The following is a 21,683-nucleotide window of genomic DNA, read 5'->3' on the forward strand; positions in this document are numbered from 1 at the left end:
GTTCCATTTACTGCAGCTCAACTAGCTTCTTAAGTTAGCTGAGCATTATTAAATGTCTCTTTTTGTGCTGTAGCCCAGAGCAAATGCAGTATGATTTGGCCAAGGTGTCACTAACAATTAAACTGTCTTGCAGTATGTTGAATTACTCAAATATGAACGGTACTGTGACTTCACAGATGCTTGGTAACCTATTATACAAAAGATATTTGATCACAAATACTAGTTGGAAAAAGTACTCTAACAACTTTAGCATGCATTTGTAAAAACAACCTGTTCGTATAAAGCAGAGGTTGCTCTGAAAGTAATGCCTCCTACTTGTAATTTCTACGGAAACAGATACAAGGCACAATAACACTATTTGATAGAGCAAATTCTCAGCTACAAAACAGTCTTTTTCAACATTGTCACCACCATTAGCTATGCGTTTTTGCCAGTGATGAACAAGAGCCTGTATACCACACTTGTAGAAATCTGCACCAGTGGAGGTGACCTGCTGTTGCCACTGCTGAAATATACCACCTGCTACCTCTCTGTTCACATCCACTCTTTGGTCTCAGTAAAATTCAGCAAGTGTCAATGAATGTCAGTGCCATTTTTTCCACGTGGAAGAATTCATTTCCACCTCTTTTCTTCATGTGCACTTCCATGTCAGACGCCGTTCTGTCAGACTGCCCCTCTGCTGCCATTTGTCACACAGCAACAAAAAGTAATGGAATTTTGGCAGGAAGGTTCAGCCTCTACTGTCATGCCACCAACATGCGCCTCTGACACCATGGACCTACATAATAAAATAGCTGGCATTACTTCCAAAGTAGCCCATGTATGTTGATGGAATGTTTTTGCTCTAGTGCTGTGCGGTGCTCTGACAGTCTTAATGAACATGATATTTTTTTTTACCAAATAAACTCAAAATTTAGGTTCATCTCAAGTTTCTTTGCTGCAAACGCAAAACAAATTTGGTGATGCTTTTATAGAGAAGTTTTATAAGTTCTTGAAATTTCATCTTTTCTTCGCACCTCTCCTATAAGCACAGCAAGTATTACTTTTTCATCTGGACTTGGAGTTCATACCTTTAAATTCAACCCAGAACTCAACTGACTGCCTTCACTTATGCTGAAAGGACCGCTGTCTCATGTTCCACCACAGTCCTGTTTTCTCGGGTCTGTTTCTGTGAAGATTAAGACCTGATGACTTCTTAACACAATTTACAGTGGATATGTTAGTGTTAGAGCCATTCCTTCAAAAAAATACATATATATAGATATAAATATACATATATACAAAATACAGTCTGGCACTGTTTGAGCTGTTGAAGAATATGTAGTTGCTACATTTAAGTTTGCTGTAAACATTTTCAGAATGGATTTGTCATTTCTTTAATGAAAAGGAATGTTTATAAAGGCAAACTTGTTCTATTCTAAAATTCTTGTAAATTGTTCCCTTAGGGCCATATAACTGGGCTTACTGGTGTTATGGAGTTCAGAGAAGATGGTGCCAACCCCTATGTTCAATTTGAAATACTGGGCACTAGCTACAGTGAAACATTTGGCAAAGATGTCCGGAGGGTAAAGATAAGCTTTCTCTCTTTTGTTTTCCTCTAAATAATAGAAATTCTATTTCACAGGATAAAATGTTATTTTTCATAGAATGAGTTACCATTACACCACAGAAGAAATTTACTATAAAAGAAATATTTTCTAATTTTTCACATGCTTTAGTGTTGAAAGTCAATTTCATTCTAGTAGGGAAGAGTCCTGCAAGTTGTTTTCACGTTTGCAGTAATGATACATTACCATAACAGTACTATGAACATAATAGTTAAGACTGCACAATTCTACTCGTGTATTTTATTTTTAAGATACAATTGATATAACTGACAACTTGTTTTACTAAGGAAGCTAACTATAATTATAAGTTATCTAAACATATAAAGGTGTAAGATATAACTGCCTTAAGAATTTGAAATAAATAAAGTAGAGACCTCTAGGGAAGATTATTTGAGAAACAGCTGTTATATTGTACAAAGTAAAGGATAAGCTATCAGTGGTAGCTAGTGGAACAAGGACCAGCTGGGATTAGACGACAGAATCGTTCCATATGGTCACTAACATCAAATGTCGTGGACTGAGAAGGCTACCAAGAACTTGTTTATGCAGAGGGGATGCTTCAAAAATAGTTGAAACTCTGAATTGAACAGTAAGGTTTTGATTGGAACACAGTCTACAAACTGTCCCTATACTGGTCATCTGGTTTAAACACTAACGCTATATAGTCAATGGTTCCTGTATTAAGCAGAGTTGAAAAGGGCAAATCCCATGCAGAATTAACATTTATGATATTTTCTTCATTTGACCCTTCATTTATGTGCTTTATTTTGATTCACCTGAATTATACCAGCCTAAATGGAAAAAGTGAAGAACTTGTACTTACATTATCTTCTTAAACAGCTCGACCTGAGATTCAGAGTCTAATTTGGCATGATCATTCTGGACATGCAGCCAAAAGCTGCGTATCTGTTAGAAATTCCAAAGAAGGAAAAAAAGCATTTAAACTGCATAAAGCTAATATAATTGAAAACCATCTGTTGCCAGAAAATGTCTCAGAAGACTTCAAATTGGCTATGTACCCTCCTGTATTGTCATGACCAGAAAAAGCTATTCCTCAGTCCACTGTACTTAATTTCTAGAAGTTTTCTACTGCAAATAGGTCTGAATACTAGCTGAGTGATGAAAAATTAAGATGGTTTTGGAAATAGTGTTGCTGATTTAATAAACCAGGATTGGCATAGGACACCTAGGAAGAAATTCAGCTTTATAAGCAGTACATACATGAGTTTATGTACAAGTACATAAAACTAGACTCTAAATCTGTTTGAGATGATTTGGGAGTATTCTGCTGTATTTCTAACTGCCACTACAGGAAAGCATGAGTCTCCTGTCAGTGCTGTGTTATCTCAGGTGCCATGGGGCAACTTGTTCAGTTCCATTTTGATATACATTTCCCAAGTGACTTTGAATAAATCACATAATCATTTTGTGCTTTGATTTCCTTTTCAGTAAAATTGGCATAACTATCACGCAGAATGTTTGAGGCCTTAAATGGAAACTAGGATGTGCTGGTACACATTACTTTTTTTATAATGTGCATTTCATATAAATATAGAAGTTCTAAGTTCATTATGTGGAGCATAGTGACCATGTTGGGGTGTAATCCAGATGTGTGGAGGTAACTAACATAGCAGTCAAAAGAGACCACAAGGCAAAGAAGTGTGAAAAATGGCGAAGTTGTAAGATAACTAAAATGACTGAATTGATGTAATACTGATCACTTTTGATACCGAATTTGTTAATTTGTAATTATGTCATTAATATAGAAAAGCTGAACTATTTGGATGTTAAATGCAGGACATACTCCCAAAAATGAATGGGAGTATAATTCTAAACGGGTAGAAAGCTATTGGCTGTATAATTCTACTGTGAGTTAAAATCTAGTTCTGAAAAGAGGGGGGCAGAGACTGAGAGCAAAAATTCAGCAATATGCAAGAGCACATGCCCAGCAGTCTACAGAACTTTGAATAGAAGATATTTCTCAGAGCAAAACTACCATAGAACTAGTAGCATTCAATTCTTTTGACAGCCTGACTTTTTATTATTGCAGCAAAAATGTTATATCTCAGAAGTATTTTTAAAAGCTTCAAAAGTCATTCTTGTCTTCTTTATGTTACTTGAGTGAGAGATCAATTCTGATTTATTGTCAGTTGTTTCCATGTCAGCCTTTCTGTGGATTTAGCTGTGGAGGGGGACTTTTTCATGAAAACACATCCTTTCTGCATGATTTTCCTTACCTCTGTATGGAAATCTTCTGTACCTAGTCATTCTTGCCTTGACCCTAAAAAGGGGCCTTTATACTTAGGATCTGTGACAGTGTGGAGCAAAGGAACATAATATTTAGTATTGAGGCTTAGAATGAATCTAGTCAAAAGCTAAGGTACCCTAAGAGTCAACATTCGTTAGAGGGTCTCTTAGTAATCATTTCCATTGAAAGAGTCCTAGGAGCACATTGAAGAGGGTAACCCAAATCTGGCAGGAATTTACAGGACTTTTTTGTAAAGACAGCTTGATTCTCAGCAGTTTCCCTGAGATCTCGTCTTTTTGCAACCAGAGTTGTTTTTCATTCCTTTCAAATGTGATTGAATTATGAGTGCAAGTAAGTACATGTATTTCCTGTCTCAGTATATATTTTCCTTTGTTCTACAACTGTAGCATCATATTTCTGTGGCAAAGGCTGATGGTGACTTCCACGTACTCTTTGTGTATTCTCTTCTAGTTTGTTTAAGCAGACTTTAATGAAAGGAAAACTTCAGAAAATGCTCTAGTATCTTTGATTTCAATATAAAATAATGGGATAGTCGCTTAAGGTCTACTACCCTGCTTTTCAAAAGGTTCAGATGATTGCCTTCTATTCACTGTGTGCATATGGAGGTTGAGAAAGCATGGCGTATTCAAGCTTAAAAAAACAGACCAGTGTGTGTTGACCAGTCAGGACATTGGAAGGTTGAAGATTAAGATTGTCAAAGAAACTGCAAAGACTTAAATGCCTACTACTTGATGATTGTCATATGATTTATGTTCCTAGTGTATGTAATCGCCTTCAAAATAGCAACACAATCATTTGTGTATTTAAAAAACGCATATAAAAAACATAAAAGCCTGGGAGATACAGAGATGAGAAACTGTAAAAAGTATAAACGTAATGGAATAACACAACTAATTGAAGAGACTAAGTAAGGAATTTTAATAGCTGATGCCACACTAATGTTTTAAATTCAATGACACTGGAGTGAAAGAATCAGTGAATGGAGAACAAGCATAAATTTGAGGAGGAGGAGAGGAGTAAAAGAAAAAGTGCTATAAACTGTTCAGGTGAAGCCTATGGAACAGCTGGAATAGCCTGTTATGTTTAAAGCCCTTCAATATTTTCATTGGCATTCATAGACACTTTCTTCTTATTTCACCTCTCTTGACCACTCCCCATGCTAGACTGTGCGCATCAAGTCCAGCATCAGCCCTTATTCCCATAATTGCTGGAATACCACCACACACTCTTCCTCTGAACATAGAGTTTACCAACATTTCTCTCTATTTTCTCATTTAAATATTTATTTATTCTTTATTCATTTTTTTTACCCACATTGAATCATCTAGGTTGGAAAAGATGCTTAGTGCCACGGGACATTGATGAGTAAAGTTTATTTACATTTTTATATCTTCTGTCTTAAGCTTCCTTTGGTTCATTCCCAGCACTGGCAGTGGCTCAAGGTGGTCATTAAGTCGTTTTGCTTCATTGGCTCATTGTTCCTAGCTGTAAGATGGAGTTGAGGGTACTTACCTGCTTTGTGGAATGTTTTGAACTCTGCTAGAAGAGGATTATATCAAAATATTTAACTGCTAACATCAATAAATTGAATTAATCATGTTATTAAAAACAGTATATTCCTAAACATAGGGAGAAGGTCCCTTCAGAGCTAGTTTGTAACTGTTAATGGTAAACTATGCTATCACAGTACAAGAGACATGAAGTGGGAAAAGAGTTCATGACTATGTTAAGTTCCTTTCTGCTCATCATCTGTATTATTGTTATTAATGAGAACCTTTCTGTAACTTTCTGAACATCTATGCTGCTTCCTAATTCTTATATTTCTGCTCTTAGATGAATTTGCCACAATATAATAGTTTAATTATCCATCTGTGAGAGCAAAAATAAGGGAGTCAAGGCCCCAGGGTGGTATTCATAACAGCTTACTAACTCACAGTGACCTCTTGAGATATAAAGTTGCTTGTTCTCATTTGTCCACATATAGAGAGAATATAATAACCAGTAGCTGCCCTTGTAGGCTTAGATAATACTTTTAAGGAGCTTTGAGATTATCTTCATCTTCATCGCTGGCAGGAAGAACCTAAGTAAGTGTAAAATCATATTCTTGTTCAGGATATTTTATGACAGGGATCATATAAATACATATATATATGTTTAGAGCAATCTGCAATTCTTCCCCAAGCTGCCTGGAATGAAGGCAGAATTAATGGTTTACGCACATACTGTATTTCACAGGAAACATTCTGTTCAAAACAATAACATTTACCATTGGTTGTTTATGTCAGTTGGTATGTTTTCATTCTTTTTAAAGTAGATTTTCTTGAATAACCATCTGCTTCCTAAACAGTTGTATTTGTTTCATGTGATACCTCTGAGGCGACTGGGGAAGTTATTCTAGTTTCGTGATATATCTCAAAGTTGCTGAAACCCCATTTTTGGAGTCTCCTAGAATGCTTTAATTGTAATATTTATGTTTAGATTAAGTTTCATCTTTATCATGATGAGAAATCCCATGCTTATTGCTAGCTGCATTTTTAGGAATCTGCAGTATTAAGCACTTTCATCTGTAAGAATATTGCCAAGTTGCATCATATGTCAGTAAAAGTGACGTACTGAAGAGAATTATGTTAGGTGGTTACAACTGTAACTGAATCAGTTTTACTCATGGAAAAATGCCTAACTAAATTTCCTTACTTTAGACTTAAAAAAGATGCCTGTCTCCTGTCAGAGCACTTTGTAACCATGCACTTGGGTACAGTAATTCAATTTGGTATGTGTTGGCAAAGTGTCTTTCAGCTGAAAAACAGGACTGGAGTCTTGACTCCTTGTGATCTCTAAAGGCCCTCTGTTACTTGGCAAAGGAAAGGGTTAATAGTCTTATTACAGGTAGAATGCAATTCCTGCATGTTTAAATTTGTTTTAACTTTTCCTTTCTGCTTGAGTGGATTAAGTATTTTGATAGAATAAATTGGAAAGAGATTAAGATTCTTCCTATAAAGATATTGTGTCAAAGCAAAGATAAATCTAGAATATTTTCTTTAAAGTAATAAACCTCCTTCATTTTCAGTTGTGCTTTTCTGCTCAAAATGAATGTGAGAAGTAAAAATAAATGCATTTCTTGCAAATTGTTTAGGTTGAATTATTCATGGTGAAAATATAGCTGAACGTAGAGGAGTACGTTAGAAGAAATATGAAGAACCTGAAATGAAGTAGAGTCCCTGTTTGCCCAAGTTCTGCAAATGAGTTCTTTGTTTTGGCAGTTGAAATATTTTATGTTCTGTATGCTTTCATTGTAAAACTACAGCTGAATTATTCTACTCAATAACTGAAAAGAAGGTGAGTTTGGAAACGCTTTTTGTTGCAAATATGTGACACATTTTAAAAAAAACTTTTTTTTATTTCATTTTATTTATGTTTGGGAAAATATTGCCTGCAGGACCTGTACTTTGTGTAAAGTGTAGCTTGTATTTCCAAACACAAAATACCTTGTAAACATTTGCAAATAGACCAGTGTCAACCCTCTGTAAGAGGGATGTATTGCATATTTTGTTTGGAATTCCTCTAAGTGTAAGATCTTGCTGATATTCACATTGGAACATTGGCTGTTTGCATGATATTTTCACAGCATGAATCTTGATGGTAGATTTTCAAAAGCAGCCTTATCTTAGTTGTGAGCAAGAGACAGGATACCTACAGTGATTAAGACACTGCTGAATCTTCTACATTCCATAAGCTTCACTGCCTGTATTTAACATATTCTAATGAGTTTTTGGTATAACATTCTCTCTTCTTTTTTCTTTTTTTAAAAGAATATTGCATAAAAGAGAGGCATTAAGAATTAAAATCAGCCTTGTACAAAATAATTAGTCTTTAATGGTGGAGTTTTCATCAAAGCTTCTATAATTTAGTTGTGGATCTTAGGAGAGTATTCAGCATGAGATGAAGAGGAAAACCCCTTTCAATAGATCAGTTAACATAAAATTTTGTTCTCATCTGCGCATTGTGGAGATATTTCCACATGGAAACAGGTCAGAATTTGTTGAGCTACACACAAAGAAAACAGGAAATACTGGAAAACAACTTCACAAATTCTAAGCATGGAGATTAGTTTCTATTCCTTCTTGCATGGCGTCAGTGTGGAACTAAGGCAATGACCACACACTCCAGAAATGAGTGATGGTCTGACTGTCTTTATTTCCCACTCTAAGAAATATCTTCAAATAATTGTGATTAAAAATCACACCAAAATGAGAAACTGGCTGTGAGGCGTCAGACATGCTTTTTAGCATAGTATCTCCTAAGCAAAATCACCTTGAAAGATACTGTTAGCACCAAAATACATGCTTAATTATTTAACTAACAATCAAATTAATGTCATCTTGGCTTTCATAAACATGTAAACTAGGTCTTGTATCTCTTCATTTTTAGCCTGATTTCAGTGTCAGGGACAGTTGCAAGGATTGCATGTTGACAGAAACCATGTAACAGTTTCCTTTTAGCAGTGTTTGAAATGAGTTTCATTTTGCTAGTCATTACTGTTGCTTTATATCATTTGGTAAGCTGCAGCTCCATGCAGCTGCATGGGGAATCTATTTCAGCAGTAACTTTCAAATTCTATGAAGTCTTCATCTGTATATTGCTCTGATATATTCAATATGTCAAAAGGTGGACAATCGATTGTAGGCAGTTAAGCTATTTGGTTGTGGCACAGAATCATAGATTTTATAAGAAAAAAATAAGTTTCAAGCCTTTTTGTTTAGCTCTATTAAAATAAACAACAGAAACTGAATTTTAAACGCTTTCTATTTTATTTTTTTGCTTCTGCCATTTCGTGTTGAAGTGTATTACTGAATGCCAGTAAATACTTGCTGTTCACATTACCAAAAGTCAAGTTTAATGGCAGAAAATTTCATAGTGGTCAGCTGAGATGTGGGACATGAAGAATTTGTAGGTCACATTGTGCCATAAACTATCTGACTTGATTTAGCTCAGTTCCTTATCTTCATTATATTTAAAAAATAATACTAATAACCTTAATTCCTCAGTTTACTTTTCAAAAAAGATAAATGCAGAAGGGCATTGGAGTTCTGACTAAACCTCTTTGTACAAACTGGCCAATTCACTAGAATAACAATATTGAGTCTCGGTGTTTCAGTTCCTGGCACAAATACCTTTAAATACAGGACTTTGTTTTCGAATGACAATAGGAATGCTCAGTCTAACAGATATTCAAAAAAAGTACAATCTGTATGCAGTGTGAACTTGTGTCAAGGAAAGAATTCTGAAATACACCTTCTTGAAATACAATATCCCTTGATGTATGAATAAGTGAATTCATATAGTTGGGTAAAATAAACAGACACAATAAAACTTGTTTTCTATTCTGAGGCATCTTTTTACTGGAATAGTGACACTATCAGATGTAGCTAGTAACTCTCAAAATGGAAGATTCTTTGTGAGCATGATGTCTATGTATCAGGCTATCAGATTATGGTCAGATTATTGTATGTCTGTATTTTTAATACGTGAAGTGACTGATGTACAGAAGTATTTAAAGAACTCCTCTGCCATATGATCATGAACAGGAAACATATATATTTAATATATTTAAGTAATGTGTACATATATTTTAGATGATTGCCAGCATGAAAAAAGCATATGAGCAGTGGACAATAATTAAAAATACTGACAGTATTTTAAAAAGCCAATTCTCTGTGTCTTGTTGCAGGCTAAAATAGCTACTAAATGGAACAATACATTTGAGTTCTGCTTTACATTGGATCCTCAATGTGCAAAAAAACCCCACCAACCAAGCAGCAGATGTATTGAATACCAAACTCACCAAAATCCACTGCTGATGGAGATTATTTGGAACAATTTCTAGAGATTGAATCTCTCAGAGGGATCACCCTGTGTGACCTAGGAAGTCACTCCCTAGCTATTTTAACTGAAAAATGTTGTTGTCACTAGCCTGGATGGAAAACTGGATAAAGGTGATTTTCTTAGATGGCTGGATTCCAGGTCATGCTAAGCTTAAAAGATTGTTAACAACCTGAAATGACATCTGGATCTGAAATGATGTATCATAATGAGTATCACAAAGAAGGGCTGTACTTTGGCAGATCTCACAAACACTACTGTTATTTCATGAAGGTAGGGCAGACTCAGAAAGCTGTTAGAACAGCATAGACCAGACAGAAATGTCATGTAGATCTGAAGCCTGGTACCTGCACAGGCCAAATCACCTTTACAGTCAAAATTCTCTTATGAACAGTTGCAAAGAACATGTGATTAGGATGCTGTCTATTATCATTGAATTCTTCTTCAAATGAATGAGGTAAATCTGTTTGAAACAGTACTTTAATATATTCAAAGAGCTCTAGCCTGCAAACATCTACTTCACTTACAGCAATATCTTTTCTGTGAAAGGATAAGTTGTAAAGTTCTGTGGCATTTAATGATGAGATTTGACGAACTCTCAGGTACTGGGCTATATTGTAAAGCAGATATTTTGAGAAAGAATCCAAAGAGTCAAAGAGTAATATGTTGCTATTCATTATTGAGCCAAGGAGGTAGTCAGATACAGGCTTTTTTTTTTTTTTTTTTTTTTGAGGAAAATAAAATGCATAGAAGTAGTTGCATCTGGCACAAATTATCTGCTTAAAACTGAGTTGCCAAGCTCAGCTTCCCTGCATATCACAACTAACAAGAAGAAAGAGGGTTTCTTTAGTTATAGCAGTGAATTCCTCTCAGTCAGAATACCACCAGAAGGTCCCTTCCTACTGCTTTCCTTATGGAGAAGCGCTTGCATTTGTTCCAGCCCTGTCTGAAGTTTCTGTGCTTTCTTGTCTGGTCCTGCTGCTTCTGCCACTGTCAGAAAACTTTGATAACAAGTGGTGAGGCAACTCTTGTCTCCTCTGTGTGCTGTTTTCTGGGGTAGTATGTCTGTGGTGAAACTGATGACAATTTTTGCTTTATATAGTTAACAAAGAGATCTTACTGACCTGACAAGTGAATCTTTGGTTGACCCATTATTTCTCCCTGCATTGTCTGTCATCAGGTTTCAAATTCTTAAAGTTTTCTTAGTTGATAAAGAATATAGTCGAGCTGATGGTATATGACATGTGGTGTGTATGATATGGTAGGGATGGTATATGACTGATACTAGTTCCTGTTCCTTTTTAAGTAAGGTCTGTGATAATAATTTAGTAATAATTCATGTAATATGAAGGTTGATGGATTGCAAAAATAGGTATTCTTTTACAAAGCAGTCTAAAGCTCTCAAAAAAACAGCACTTGGGCATGCAAATGACTGAAGGGCTGGCAGCATTCAATCCCTTACCAAAAAACTAGTCCTAGACAAGCAGAACAATTGGCAGTTGCTTACATGGAGTGAAAAAAAATAATCTAACATGCAGCAACCAGGAGCATGGATGATACTCAATACTATGAGAATGTTTCAGTTCAAGCAGTTATAGCACCATCTATAATTTTCTTAAATGTGCAGTTTGTTCTGCCATGAAATTAATAAAACAGTAAGCATAAGTTAGTATATGCTTTGCAAGATTGCTGTCTGAACTGTATTGAGTCTAAACTGAGCTCTCTCTCACCCTCTGTACTCTCATTCAAGTCCCCATTCAATACCAATCTACAAGGCCAGTGTAACTACTTATGTTTCAGTAGCACCTGGGGCCTATGGTTTTGTTATACCAAAAAGTTGCATGTACAGTTAGATATATTATTATTATGTAACACATAAACCATCTGGTTATGTATTCAGAAAACTGCTATTGTAGTTTTCCTATGCTGTCAGAAAAATGCTGTGGAGAAGTAAATTTTGAGAACATTCAGTATTGGAACTCCTACAGTCTGTTTGTTAACACTGGGGGCTTCAGATTTTTGCAGGATAGGTATAACAAGCACTGCTGTTCATTGTTCAAACCCATGATTAAAGCGATCTGAGGGGTTGATAAAGGAGCAGCTCACTTCTGGAATTGAACCTGAAGTTGTATTCGTGTTTTTTTCTCTCTTCTCTCCTAAGTTTTAAAATAATTGGGTGTGAGGCATTTTTTGGTAGGTTTTCTGAGTTTGTACAGTGATATCGCAAAATAATTTCAGTAGAAATTTTAAGGAGAAACAAGCATTGCTAGCCCATGTTTTTACTGGGCCAAAAGAGAGCTTAAAATATTTATTTCATGTGCAGGTAGGAAGTGCACCAAGCTTTTGTTACTATTTTTCATTAATTCTGATTAGATTCTGAGTGTTTAAAGGGCTTTTTCTCTATAGGCTTACTGGAAGGACACTCTAGAGCTTCTTTAATTTGAGCACAGATAGGGAACACGGTAACCATTGAAGCAGAAAACACAGATTTGCTGGGTGAGCTAGCTTAAAATGAAAGGGTGAATCTGAATCTAGGGTGCTGCCCACTGAGTCTGCTACTCTCATTACGGAATATCTCACTGGCTTTCATAGTTGAAAGAGAACATCCCATCTTCTCTACATCCCTAGATAAATCTTTTCTCAGCATGTTGTCTCTCTAGGTTTGAGTCTCTTCCTTTCACACATCCCCCAGTTTCCTCCCCTTCTACAAGGCCCTTAACTGTGTATTGCATTTCACATGCTAGAAGCATCTCTCTGTGGAGAAAAATCATCTGCCTCCAGGGAAGCCACTATCTCCCATTTCTCCAAGCCACTTGGTGAGACCCCACATGCAATCTAGCTCTGAAAAAAAATGGTGCCTTTCTCTGTGCTAACCACAACCTTTTAATCGAACATACCATATAGTCATACAGTGAACTGAAATATTAAATATATTCCATCTATTCCACAAGCCAATATGACAAACTAGAATTCAAATCAATATTCGTTTCTTTTCTATTTCTATTTTGAATCATGATGGAGGGTTGGTGGAAAGTCTGATGAAGTGTTACAAGATCTATAAGTATGTTATTTTAACTGGTTTGATTTAATAAAAAAATAAGAAAAAAAATGCCTAGTGGTAAATCTCAGAGGAAGAAAGTGAGAAGTTTTCATATGTTTTCATTATTTATGTGATGCATTGGCATAGATTTTGCCTGTGGGTGGTATTACAAGACTTCTGTGTATTATCAATTCTAGTATGTCAGCTATAACTTACACCTTCATAACACTTTATCTAAGATGACTCTTGTTTGAGACTTTTTAATAATCCATATACCATGATCTTTCTCTGTTTCTTTATTCCCAAGAGGCAGGGCAAATTAGTCATTTATCATAGCTCCTAGAGAAGAAATATAAATGGAAAATATGGGTTGGATTGCCTTTTGTTAATATATTCAACTTCCAGTGAGAGTCAGATTTCGAAAGGATTAAACTAAAGAGGTATTTTTCAGAATTAAGCAAACATTTAAGGTATTGAATAGAAATGGCTTTAGAACAATTATTGCACGTACATTAATTTCACTATATAATTCACTATGATTTTTCAGGTTCACGAAAGAGACCTTACCCTAGTGCTAGAGCTCAATTTTAGCCAGTATGCTGCAAACAGGATCTCTCTGGATCAATCTCCTTTGTGCATCAAGGTAGTACATTACTGAACCAGGCAAGATGGCAGAGACTCTCAACATTCTAGCAGATCATTTGTTTCCCCATTGCTGACTTGGTGTAATCATTGAGGTAGATTTGTAAAGTGTAACATAGTTTGATATTGGAAAATCTAAATAATTACTATCTGACAGCTGATTCATCTGTAAGAGTCAGAGATGCCACTACTAAAACCTTTGTCTCTACCACAGGGAGACTCCACTTGGGAAAATTAATAACCATCATCTTAAGGGAAGCTTTCTAGTTGGAAAGGGTATCTCCTAGTAGAGGGAATGAGATTGGATATTCTTTTCTCTCTGATGTATGTGAAGCACATTAAACTGAAGTCCCGTGGCACTGCCTGGCATAAAGCAGCATTCTTCTGTTTCTTATTTCTGTTAATTTTAAGCTTCTGATGTATTTTATTGCATTTTGTTTTGTTCAAGAAACAATGTGTTATCTGCAATTTCTGCTTATTCTGTGTATTGTTTATAATACCACTTAATTATAAAATGTCACTGGAAATTTATAAGTGCTCTTATATTGTTTAATAAAAACAAGAAACAAATTTCCTTGCTTAAAATATGTAAGTTGTACTAATGTGTTATCCTATGGCTTTAGTTGAGGAGAACAGTATAACGCATTTATTCAGCATTTACAGCAGTCCAGAGGTCAGCTGTGTGCTGCTTCTGTTGCCTTCTGTTCCTTTTCTGTTCTCACAGATACTAAACAAAATGCACTTTAAAGACCTACACTAGTTTGGCTGATGACTCTGTACAGGGGGATTTATGGTAAGTATTTTGAGTATTGACACTAAATTTTGGAGCCAAAAATCTGTTTTCTCACCAATGAAAGACTTTATTAAGAAAAGTAAAAGAGTCAGCTGGATCTCCTGGAAGGACGGGAGGAATTGGACCAGGAAGGATCTCCTCAGCCCCTTTCTCTCCTGTCTCTCCCAGCACAGCCTGCCCACATTAGTAATGCTCAGTTGCTCCATGGTGGTTAATCAGTCTGTAGCAATGATTAAATATCCTTCCCTGTAGTTGAATTAACTTTCTAGATGTAGATAGTATAAAATAGAAAATAGGTACACTGACGTATCTACTGCCTCTCTGGTTTTAATTACTTCAGAATTTCTGTCCATTTGGAATTTGTAATAACCATGAGTATTTCTAAAAGTTGGATATTCAGAATCAGAGGGCTCTGTAGAGCCAGACTTTCGTGCTGAAGCGAGGTGTCATAATTCTGATTTTGAAGCATCCCTCCAGGACATGTCATTTCTCTAGTTCTGCACTGCTTCAGTCAGTATTACATGAACCAGTCCTGAAAGACACTATATAGATTAATGCTGCTCCAGATCAATGAGCAGAGGAAGTGGTTGCTTTCTTTCATCCGTCCTCTCCATCAGAAATTAACCCAACTTAACCCTGAAGCCATTTGTGTGTCTGTGTAAAGATGTGATCCTGGCCACTGTCTCTGGTTCAAGTTCTCCATTGTTTTCCACGCTTCCTATTTCCAAAAATGAGCATTAACAACAGAATTTGGGATAGAAACTGGACTGTTACTTTGATCCATCTTAGTTCCAGAGCTTCTTTAGTTCATGTAGGCATGTCAAAATGCCTATTGACAAATTAAATAGGGCATAAACCCAGGTAGCAGAGCAGTCCTCTGTGGGTGAGTGAACCAGAAGCCCAGGCAGCTAATTGCAGTAAACCCAGAAAACAGTTCATGGGATGAATAGTGAGAAAAAGACCTCCAGCTGGCCTGTAACTTAAGCAAGCTAACAAAGTCTATTGAATTAAATGCTGGTTTAATTGACAGCAACTCTACTGAAATCCAAATCAGAGCTAATTCTATTGACTTCCTGAAGTATATTTATTCCAAAGTATGCCTTGTCATGGATGCCTCAGACTTCTTATGTCCCAATATGCTGAACTGCAAATTTAGATATTCTTTTGTTTATTGCTGTAAGCCACTTACTTCAACATGGTAAGGCTTTCAATCATATGGAAGATTATAAAATACACAAACTCATATATACACATATGTGCATGTATAGATTTCACTGAATCTTAGTTCCTCTATGGCATATTCAAATGTGCTTTTCCTGTCAAGCACTTTAAAAAAATGTAATAAATAAAAGTTGAAAAAAGGCAATTGTTTGGCAATATTCTGAGAGCTATGTATGGACACATAGAAAGATGAAAAAAACATAGCATTAAGATTGGATATTGTACTTGTAGGAAATGTAGGGATGTGAGAAAAACAGAAAGAATTTATGGGTGATAATCCTTAATAAACCTGACAATCAATTTCACAATTTTTATTTAGCTGATTACAAACTGGAAATATGGGCATGCTTTCCAGATAGCGCATTAGGACATAAAATGATATTGCTATGAGGAAGACTCTTTCCTTATTTTCTCTACATAATATTTTGAAGGCAGTCATACAATCTTTCTTCTAGTGCTCTGGACTAACCACAAAACCTGCTTGGAGCACAGGCGATGCTCAGCTCTCACATTTCCTCTCAGCAGAGAAGCCGGGCACCAACATGCCACCAAGGTAGCACAGCTGGGTGAATTTTGTGAGGTCACCACAGAGGAAGACAAACTGGTTTAGTGCAAGAAAAAATATTTATTGTTTCATATAAATCAGATTTTTTTTTCAAAATAATGGAAGATTTTCATAGACTGAATGTTCACTTGTTGTCTGTGCAAACTTCTCTTTGCACTTTTCAGCATGGTAAGAAATATTTTCACTAATTGGTTCAAATATTTTGATTTTCAGTTAATTCTATGAAGAGATTTGAATATGCCTGCACATATATATATATGTACAAACATTTATTGTTTTCATGGAAAAGATGAGGAGCTCAGTCTTGAAAAGCTAACTAAATATTACCCTGGTTTCACAGATAATAAGCAATTATTCTTTCCACTGAGACTGGCAGGTGGTGAGTACAACCGGGACAAGTAGATATTTGGATAGTAGAAAGGGCCATATGTTAGGTGATCTATTTAAACATACAAATCATATCGTAGCCCTCTTCTTGTTTTTCTTTTCCTGCTGCCTCTTTTTGCAGCTATTTCCAACACCTTTCATTTGGCTGTCATTGCAAGGCACATATATGCCTCAGTTGAGAGATTATGAAATGCATGTATTTTCTGTTCACAGATGTGTATCGGATTCTAACTGATAAAACCAACTTTATTAAAATTTACTCTCATTTGAAATTTCTTTTGATTCTCTGAAATAGAATTCTGAAACTCATGTTTTTTCTTTGTAAAGACTAAATTATTGATTTCTAGCTAGCTGATTTTTTTTTTGTTTTTCTTGCTACAGCTACTGCTGTGACTCTGTAGCAATGCAGTCTCTCTAACTTCACCTCCATGTGAAGACCTTTGTATATCTGCAGTTCTTTATTTTTTTGCTGGAGGAAATCATACTCTTAGAAATGGTTTTGATTTGATTTTTTAATTCTCTGATAATCAAAGAAAATCGGTTGGCAGTGACAAGAAGATTATACAATGGTGTTTTCTGCATGGCTTTTTTAAGAAGTATTAGGTTCTATTAGTTGCAGCACATGGGATGGAATTCCACAGTATTATCTACAGCCATTCACAACTTTAAAAGGATACTTGCTTAAGGTTGTTAGCACAGATATCCTGAATTGTGGAGAAATAACTTTACTTAGCCAGTGAACTTAGTCTCTATGTGTGCTCATACTGTGACGCTGCACAAGCAGTAGCATTAAAGCTAGTGAGGGCAGAGCGTCGTTGAAGGCACAAGCACGGTTCCTCAGGCTGTGATGCGGCAGTGGCTAGCTATCAGCTATCATACCTGGAAAGGGCACTGTCAGTGGTTTACCGATGGCTGAAGAAAAGCAATAAACAGTTATGTCCAATTGTTTGAACAAAATTCATTAATAATATAAAGCTTCATTTTCTGAACCAGCCTTGTATATGGAGTGAGTATGGATTTCCTGCCTGAAAGCCAAGATGGAGAACAAGGTGCATAGTCACACAGATTTTAGGTGCACTTCCATACCCAAAACAATTAAAATGCCTCGAAATAGCAGTAGATGCTCTTTATCGAATTATCACTTCCAAAAGAAATTTTCTTAATATTTTATATAAATTTGCTAAAAAGAATCTAGTTCTTTGCAATTACAGAAGTTTGTGGTCTGCCTGAACATCTGCAAGCTGAATAGTTTCTACTTCTCTTAATATGTGTCCTCAGAAAATAGTGCCTTATATATTTTCTTTAACTTATTGAATTTAAATTATTAATTCAGCATGAGGGACCGGGATATAAATGCACAGAAACTGCCTTATTTTTCAGAATGCTCCCAACCAGTGTCAGTAGTGCATATTAGCTTTGTATAACTTTGTTAAGGGATGTATCTGGAGATGCGTAGTTTGGGGATAGCACATCAAAGAAGAGCAGGTGCCCAACTTGTGAAAATCAAGTGCCTTCAATAATCAAGGTGACCAAAGTCAAATGAATCAAATTCAGATGAGTTTGGATCCAGTCAAAGCACAGTGCGGCAAGGTTCTTCTGTGCCTAGCCTGGTGGGTGGCACCAGAGGACAATGCCAGGTTGCTGAGTTGTTAAGATGTCAGATCGCTTCCAAAGGGAGAGCTCACTCTGCTGTGCCGTGCCCTCTCTGAGGCATAGTGTTATCCTTTCTATGCTGTCCCTTTCCTATCCAACCCTCTGTTTCCTTTACGTATACAAGACAGTTGGCCATATTTTGCTTAACTTACTGCTTGTATTGCAGTGCTAATTAGTTCACTTGTGCTTGGCTAGGTTCTCCTTGAAGTTTATTTTCAACCGTGTTATTTCTCTGTGTCTGAAGCAATTTCTTAGCTACGTTACTTAAAGCATGAAGTGAATTGACTTCTATTGAGATAAATATAAGCTGCTAGTATCCACCCCCTGAAAATTCCCTTGACTTCTCCCCTTCACTGTTGTGTACTTTGAAATGGTTTACCTAGCATGTTTTAAACTATTGACATTGTGAAACAGCTGTTACATTTCAGCCCAGAAAAGAACGAATGTATCTCAAAAAAGGTTAAGGGTCCTTTAGAATGAAAATTGCCATACCACAATGATTATCCCGACTGGTGAAATTCTAAACGGCATGCGGTTCTTTTTTTCTTCTAAACAACGAAAAATAAAAACCATTAAATCATTCAGACATGTTATAAACTTCAGATGTGTGTGGTTTTTTGAAATAAAACAGCAGACATCTACCTCAGTAAGGTTTTAAACAGTCTTTCAACTTCAGGACTTGGTTACATTATGCCCTCAGGAGCCTATTCTTATTATAATTATGATCCAAAGGAAATATTCTCGAACAGTAACATTTTTCTGTGGTAATAGCACAGTAGATGTTACACTGAATTGATGATTGTTTAAAAGCTTTTTACCGTTATGAGGTAGAATGGGCCAACGTCTTTGAAACAAGATACTAACTTTGGGTTTATTCACGAACTGCAGTAGAGAAGAAATATGTTCTTAGGAAATGCATTGCAAATTAGTGGGTTGAAGATGAAAAGATTGAAATTATTTGTAAGAGTCTCTTTAATTTCACAAGAATAACTGGCATTCTTGCTGTTGGAAGGTCTGTGGTTAAAATTAAGGGATCTATGCTCTGTCATCGTTGTTCTCCTGTCACCTGTTATTTTAATGAGAGTAAAAGCACATCATGGGGTCAGTTTAACAACCAGTAAGTGCATGTATTTGTCTTAATCTTCAGGGTAGAATATTTTCAGATTCACAGACGTACTAATTATTCTATATGCTAGTATGTTGGAGACCAGAATATTGGCACTTCTACATATGGGAAGATAAGATTATATGAGTTATGTGCTTTATTACTTCTGTATGTGACTACAGCGTGTTTGAGTATTGTTAGTACATTTTCAGTCTTTTCTCTGATCTGGAAAAGAGTCAAGATAGCTGAAGGTAAGATCCATGCTGTTAAGCTCTCAACTAGCTGCAATAGATGGCCTTCATGTCCTTTTATTTTTGTGTTTCTATACCTCAAAGGCACCTTTGGGGCATGAGACTAGTTACAAAAACATACTGAAATCAAGGTGTTATGTTTTTCAACGTGTTGAAAGACCTGGCAGAATACTGTCATCTCATTTACTCTTTGGATCAATTTTAAAACTTGGATATTTCTGTTATTGTTTAGTCTGGTTAGAATCTTGTTTGATATCAGAAGTGTCTCTTTGGGGGTTTTCTGTTATTTCTAAGTAAAATGAGGAAAACCCCACACACAAAATCTGTAAGCCCCAGATCTCTTCTGGCTTTTGCTTTTTTGTTTTTAGTTTGTGTATTTTTCCTCCACTTTCAGAAAAAGATATAGTCTATGTGTCTCCTTTTAGGTCTGTCAGTACAAAGGTAATTAACAGTTGAGTAACTCATTTATAGACAGGTAGAATTTCCTTTAGTTTATTTTTCAGGTCAGAGTTAGACATCTAATAGACCTGCAATCATTTAAATAGAGGTTGCAAGCCTAAATGTTTATCTTTTATATTTTTTAGTACAGGAATCCAAAGTGGAGAACCTGTAGAGATGTCCTCTGGTCTTCTGATATTTTTCACTTTATTAAAAAAAAAAAGCCTATTTCAAAAATAGGTATTCTTTGTCTAATGTACAAAGACTGAAAACCCACAGTGCAAGGATTTCTGAATATGACTACTTGGCTCAAAAGTACACTGAGAGCTTGGACTTAGCAGAAATTCTGTTTACGTTTTTCATTTTAATTCACAGCTTTGGAATCAAATTCATTTCAGTTTTCATTGTGGCAGAGTAATCTAGACTAAAGTAGTGATAGTACCTAATATCAGTATATAAATAATGAGTTGAACAGAAATTTGTATCCCTAAGCTTTAATATACAGCTCAAATTCCACATTTTAGAAAGTATACACAATTTTGAAATACAATTTCTACATAAAATTACATATCCATTATCTGGTAGCTAGGAAACTATTCTTGGTTTTTGGAGATCTATACAGAAAAATAATGCCCTGTTCTCTCTTCCCTCCAAATCCAGTGACATCTTGGATGTACCTCATACATTCTCAGCTGCTGTGGCAGCTCCTTGAAATGGGAAGATTACTAAATTTTGTAAAGATGAAAAAAGCCTGAATTAGAGTGCAGAAGAACTGTAAGCCTTCTCATATTGACTCTTTTGCTGAACTGTGTTCTGTTGGTCACATGTCATTGTATCAGCTTCTATTCACCATTATGATGATTAAAAAAAACCACAAGTTTTTGAACAGTACATTTGCTGTAAGCTGCTGGTACTCATATGCAGTTTTCAAAGAAGTGAAAAGCTGATGAATAATACTGGTGGTCTTTTAAGAATATCCTCTTTCAAATTTTCACATTGTTTTTGGGTTTTGAGCCACAGTCATTTTTTAATAGGCTATAAGTGCTCTGAATATTTTGCTTTCTTAAGGATAGATGCAGAGTTTGGCTCATATTATGCGTGGCAATATGCATTTTGTAAGAAACTTGAAAAAGTCAACTTAATTGACACCAGGGGCACAACAGAAAATGTATTTCAATATGAAGTGAATAGCAGCCTGCTAAATTAACTTGGGGAATAACGAGAGAGCAGTGTGGAGGAAGATACAGAGATGACTGAGAAGGAGTGAACAGAGTTGAGAATAACTAGAAGTTAAAAAAGACTGGATAAGTGGCAAATAATTATATTTTTATATCAAAATTTGGCTTTTGTTTGTAGCAATTATGATAGTTTAGTGAAGCAGTGTCTAACCAAAAACAATGGAGAAGAAAAAAGAAAAAGATGCCAGCCACAGCAGTAATAATTACTGCAATATTGCTCTGATAGGCAAGTCAAATTAAAGTTTCTCTCGTTTATTTAGTTTGTAATAGAATGTTTGTCCCATGTCTGTTGTAAGAGATTAGGAGACATTATTGACTGTTCTTCCACAGGAAACTGATAGCAGCAATTGCCTGCAAGGGAAAATTATATTCCTTCAAACCAGATTATTAACCTTGTCATATTTCTGCTGATAACACTGTCTGTTTCTGTGTACAACATGTTTTAATTGGGAACGGAAAGGAGATCAGTGAAGAACGGAACGGAAAGGAGACCACTTGTTCTTACTTTATTATGAGCTTTCTGTATGATTTGGCTAATGTACAGAGCTGAGTGAAAATTATATTTAAAACCATATTTGCAAAAATTCAACTTCC

At 35.7% G+C, this 21,683-nt stretch overlaps 1 protein-coding gene across 5 annotated transcripts in view; it reads left to right on the forward strand.

Annotated features, from left to right (window-relative positions):
- The window catches only part of GRID1 (glutamate ionotropic receptor delta type subunit 1), a 567,614-nt gene that overhangs the window by 446,546 nt on the left and 99,385 nt on the right, over positions 1-21,683 (forward strand). For all 5 annotated transcript variants that reach the window (XM_021400715.1, XM_021400716.1, XM_021400718.1 and 2 more), the window contains exon 8: positions 1,446-1,565. In XM_021400715.1, the coding sequence (XP_021256390.1) occupies positions 1,446-1,565 (120 nt within the window). The remainder of the gene's footprint in view (positions 1-1,445; positions 1,566-21,683) is intronic.

This window comes from Numida meleagris, chromosome 5 (assembly GCF_002078875.1).
Source record: "Numida meleagris isolate 19003 breed g44 Domestic line chromosome 5, NumMel1.0, whole genome shotgun sequence".
NCBI lineage: Eukaryota > Metazoa > Chordata > Aves > Galliformes > Numididae > Numida > Numida meleagris.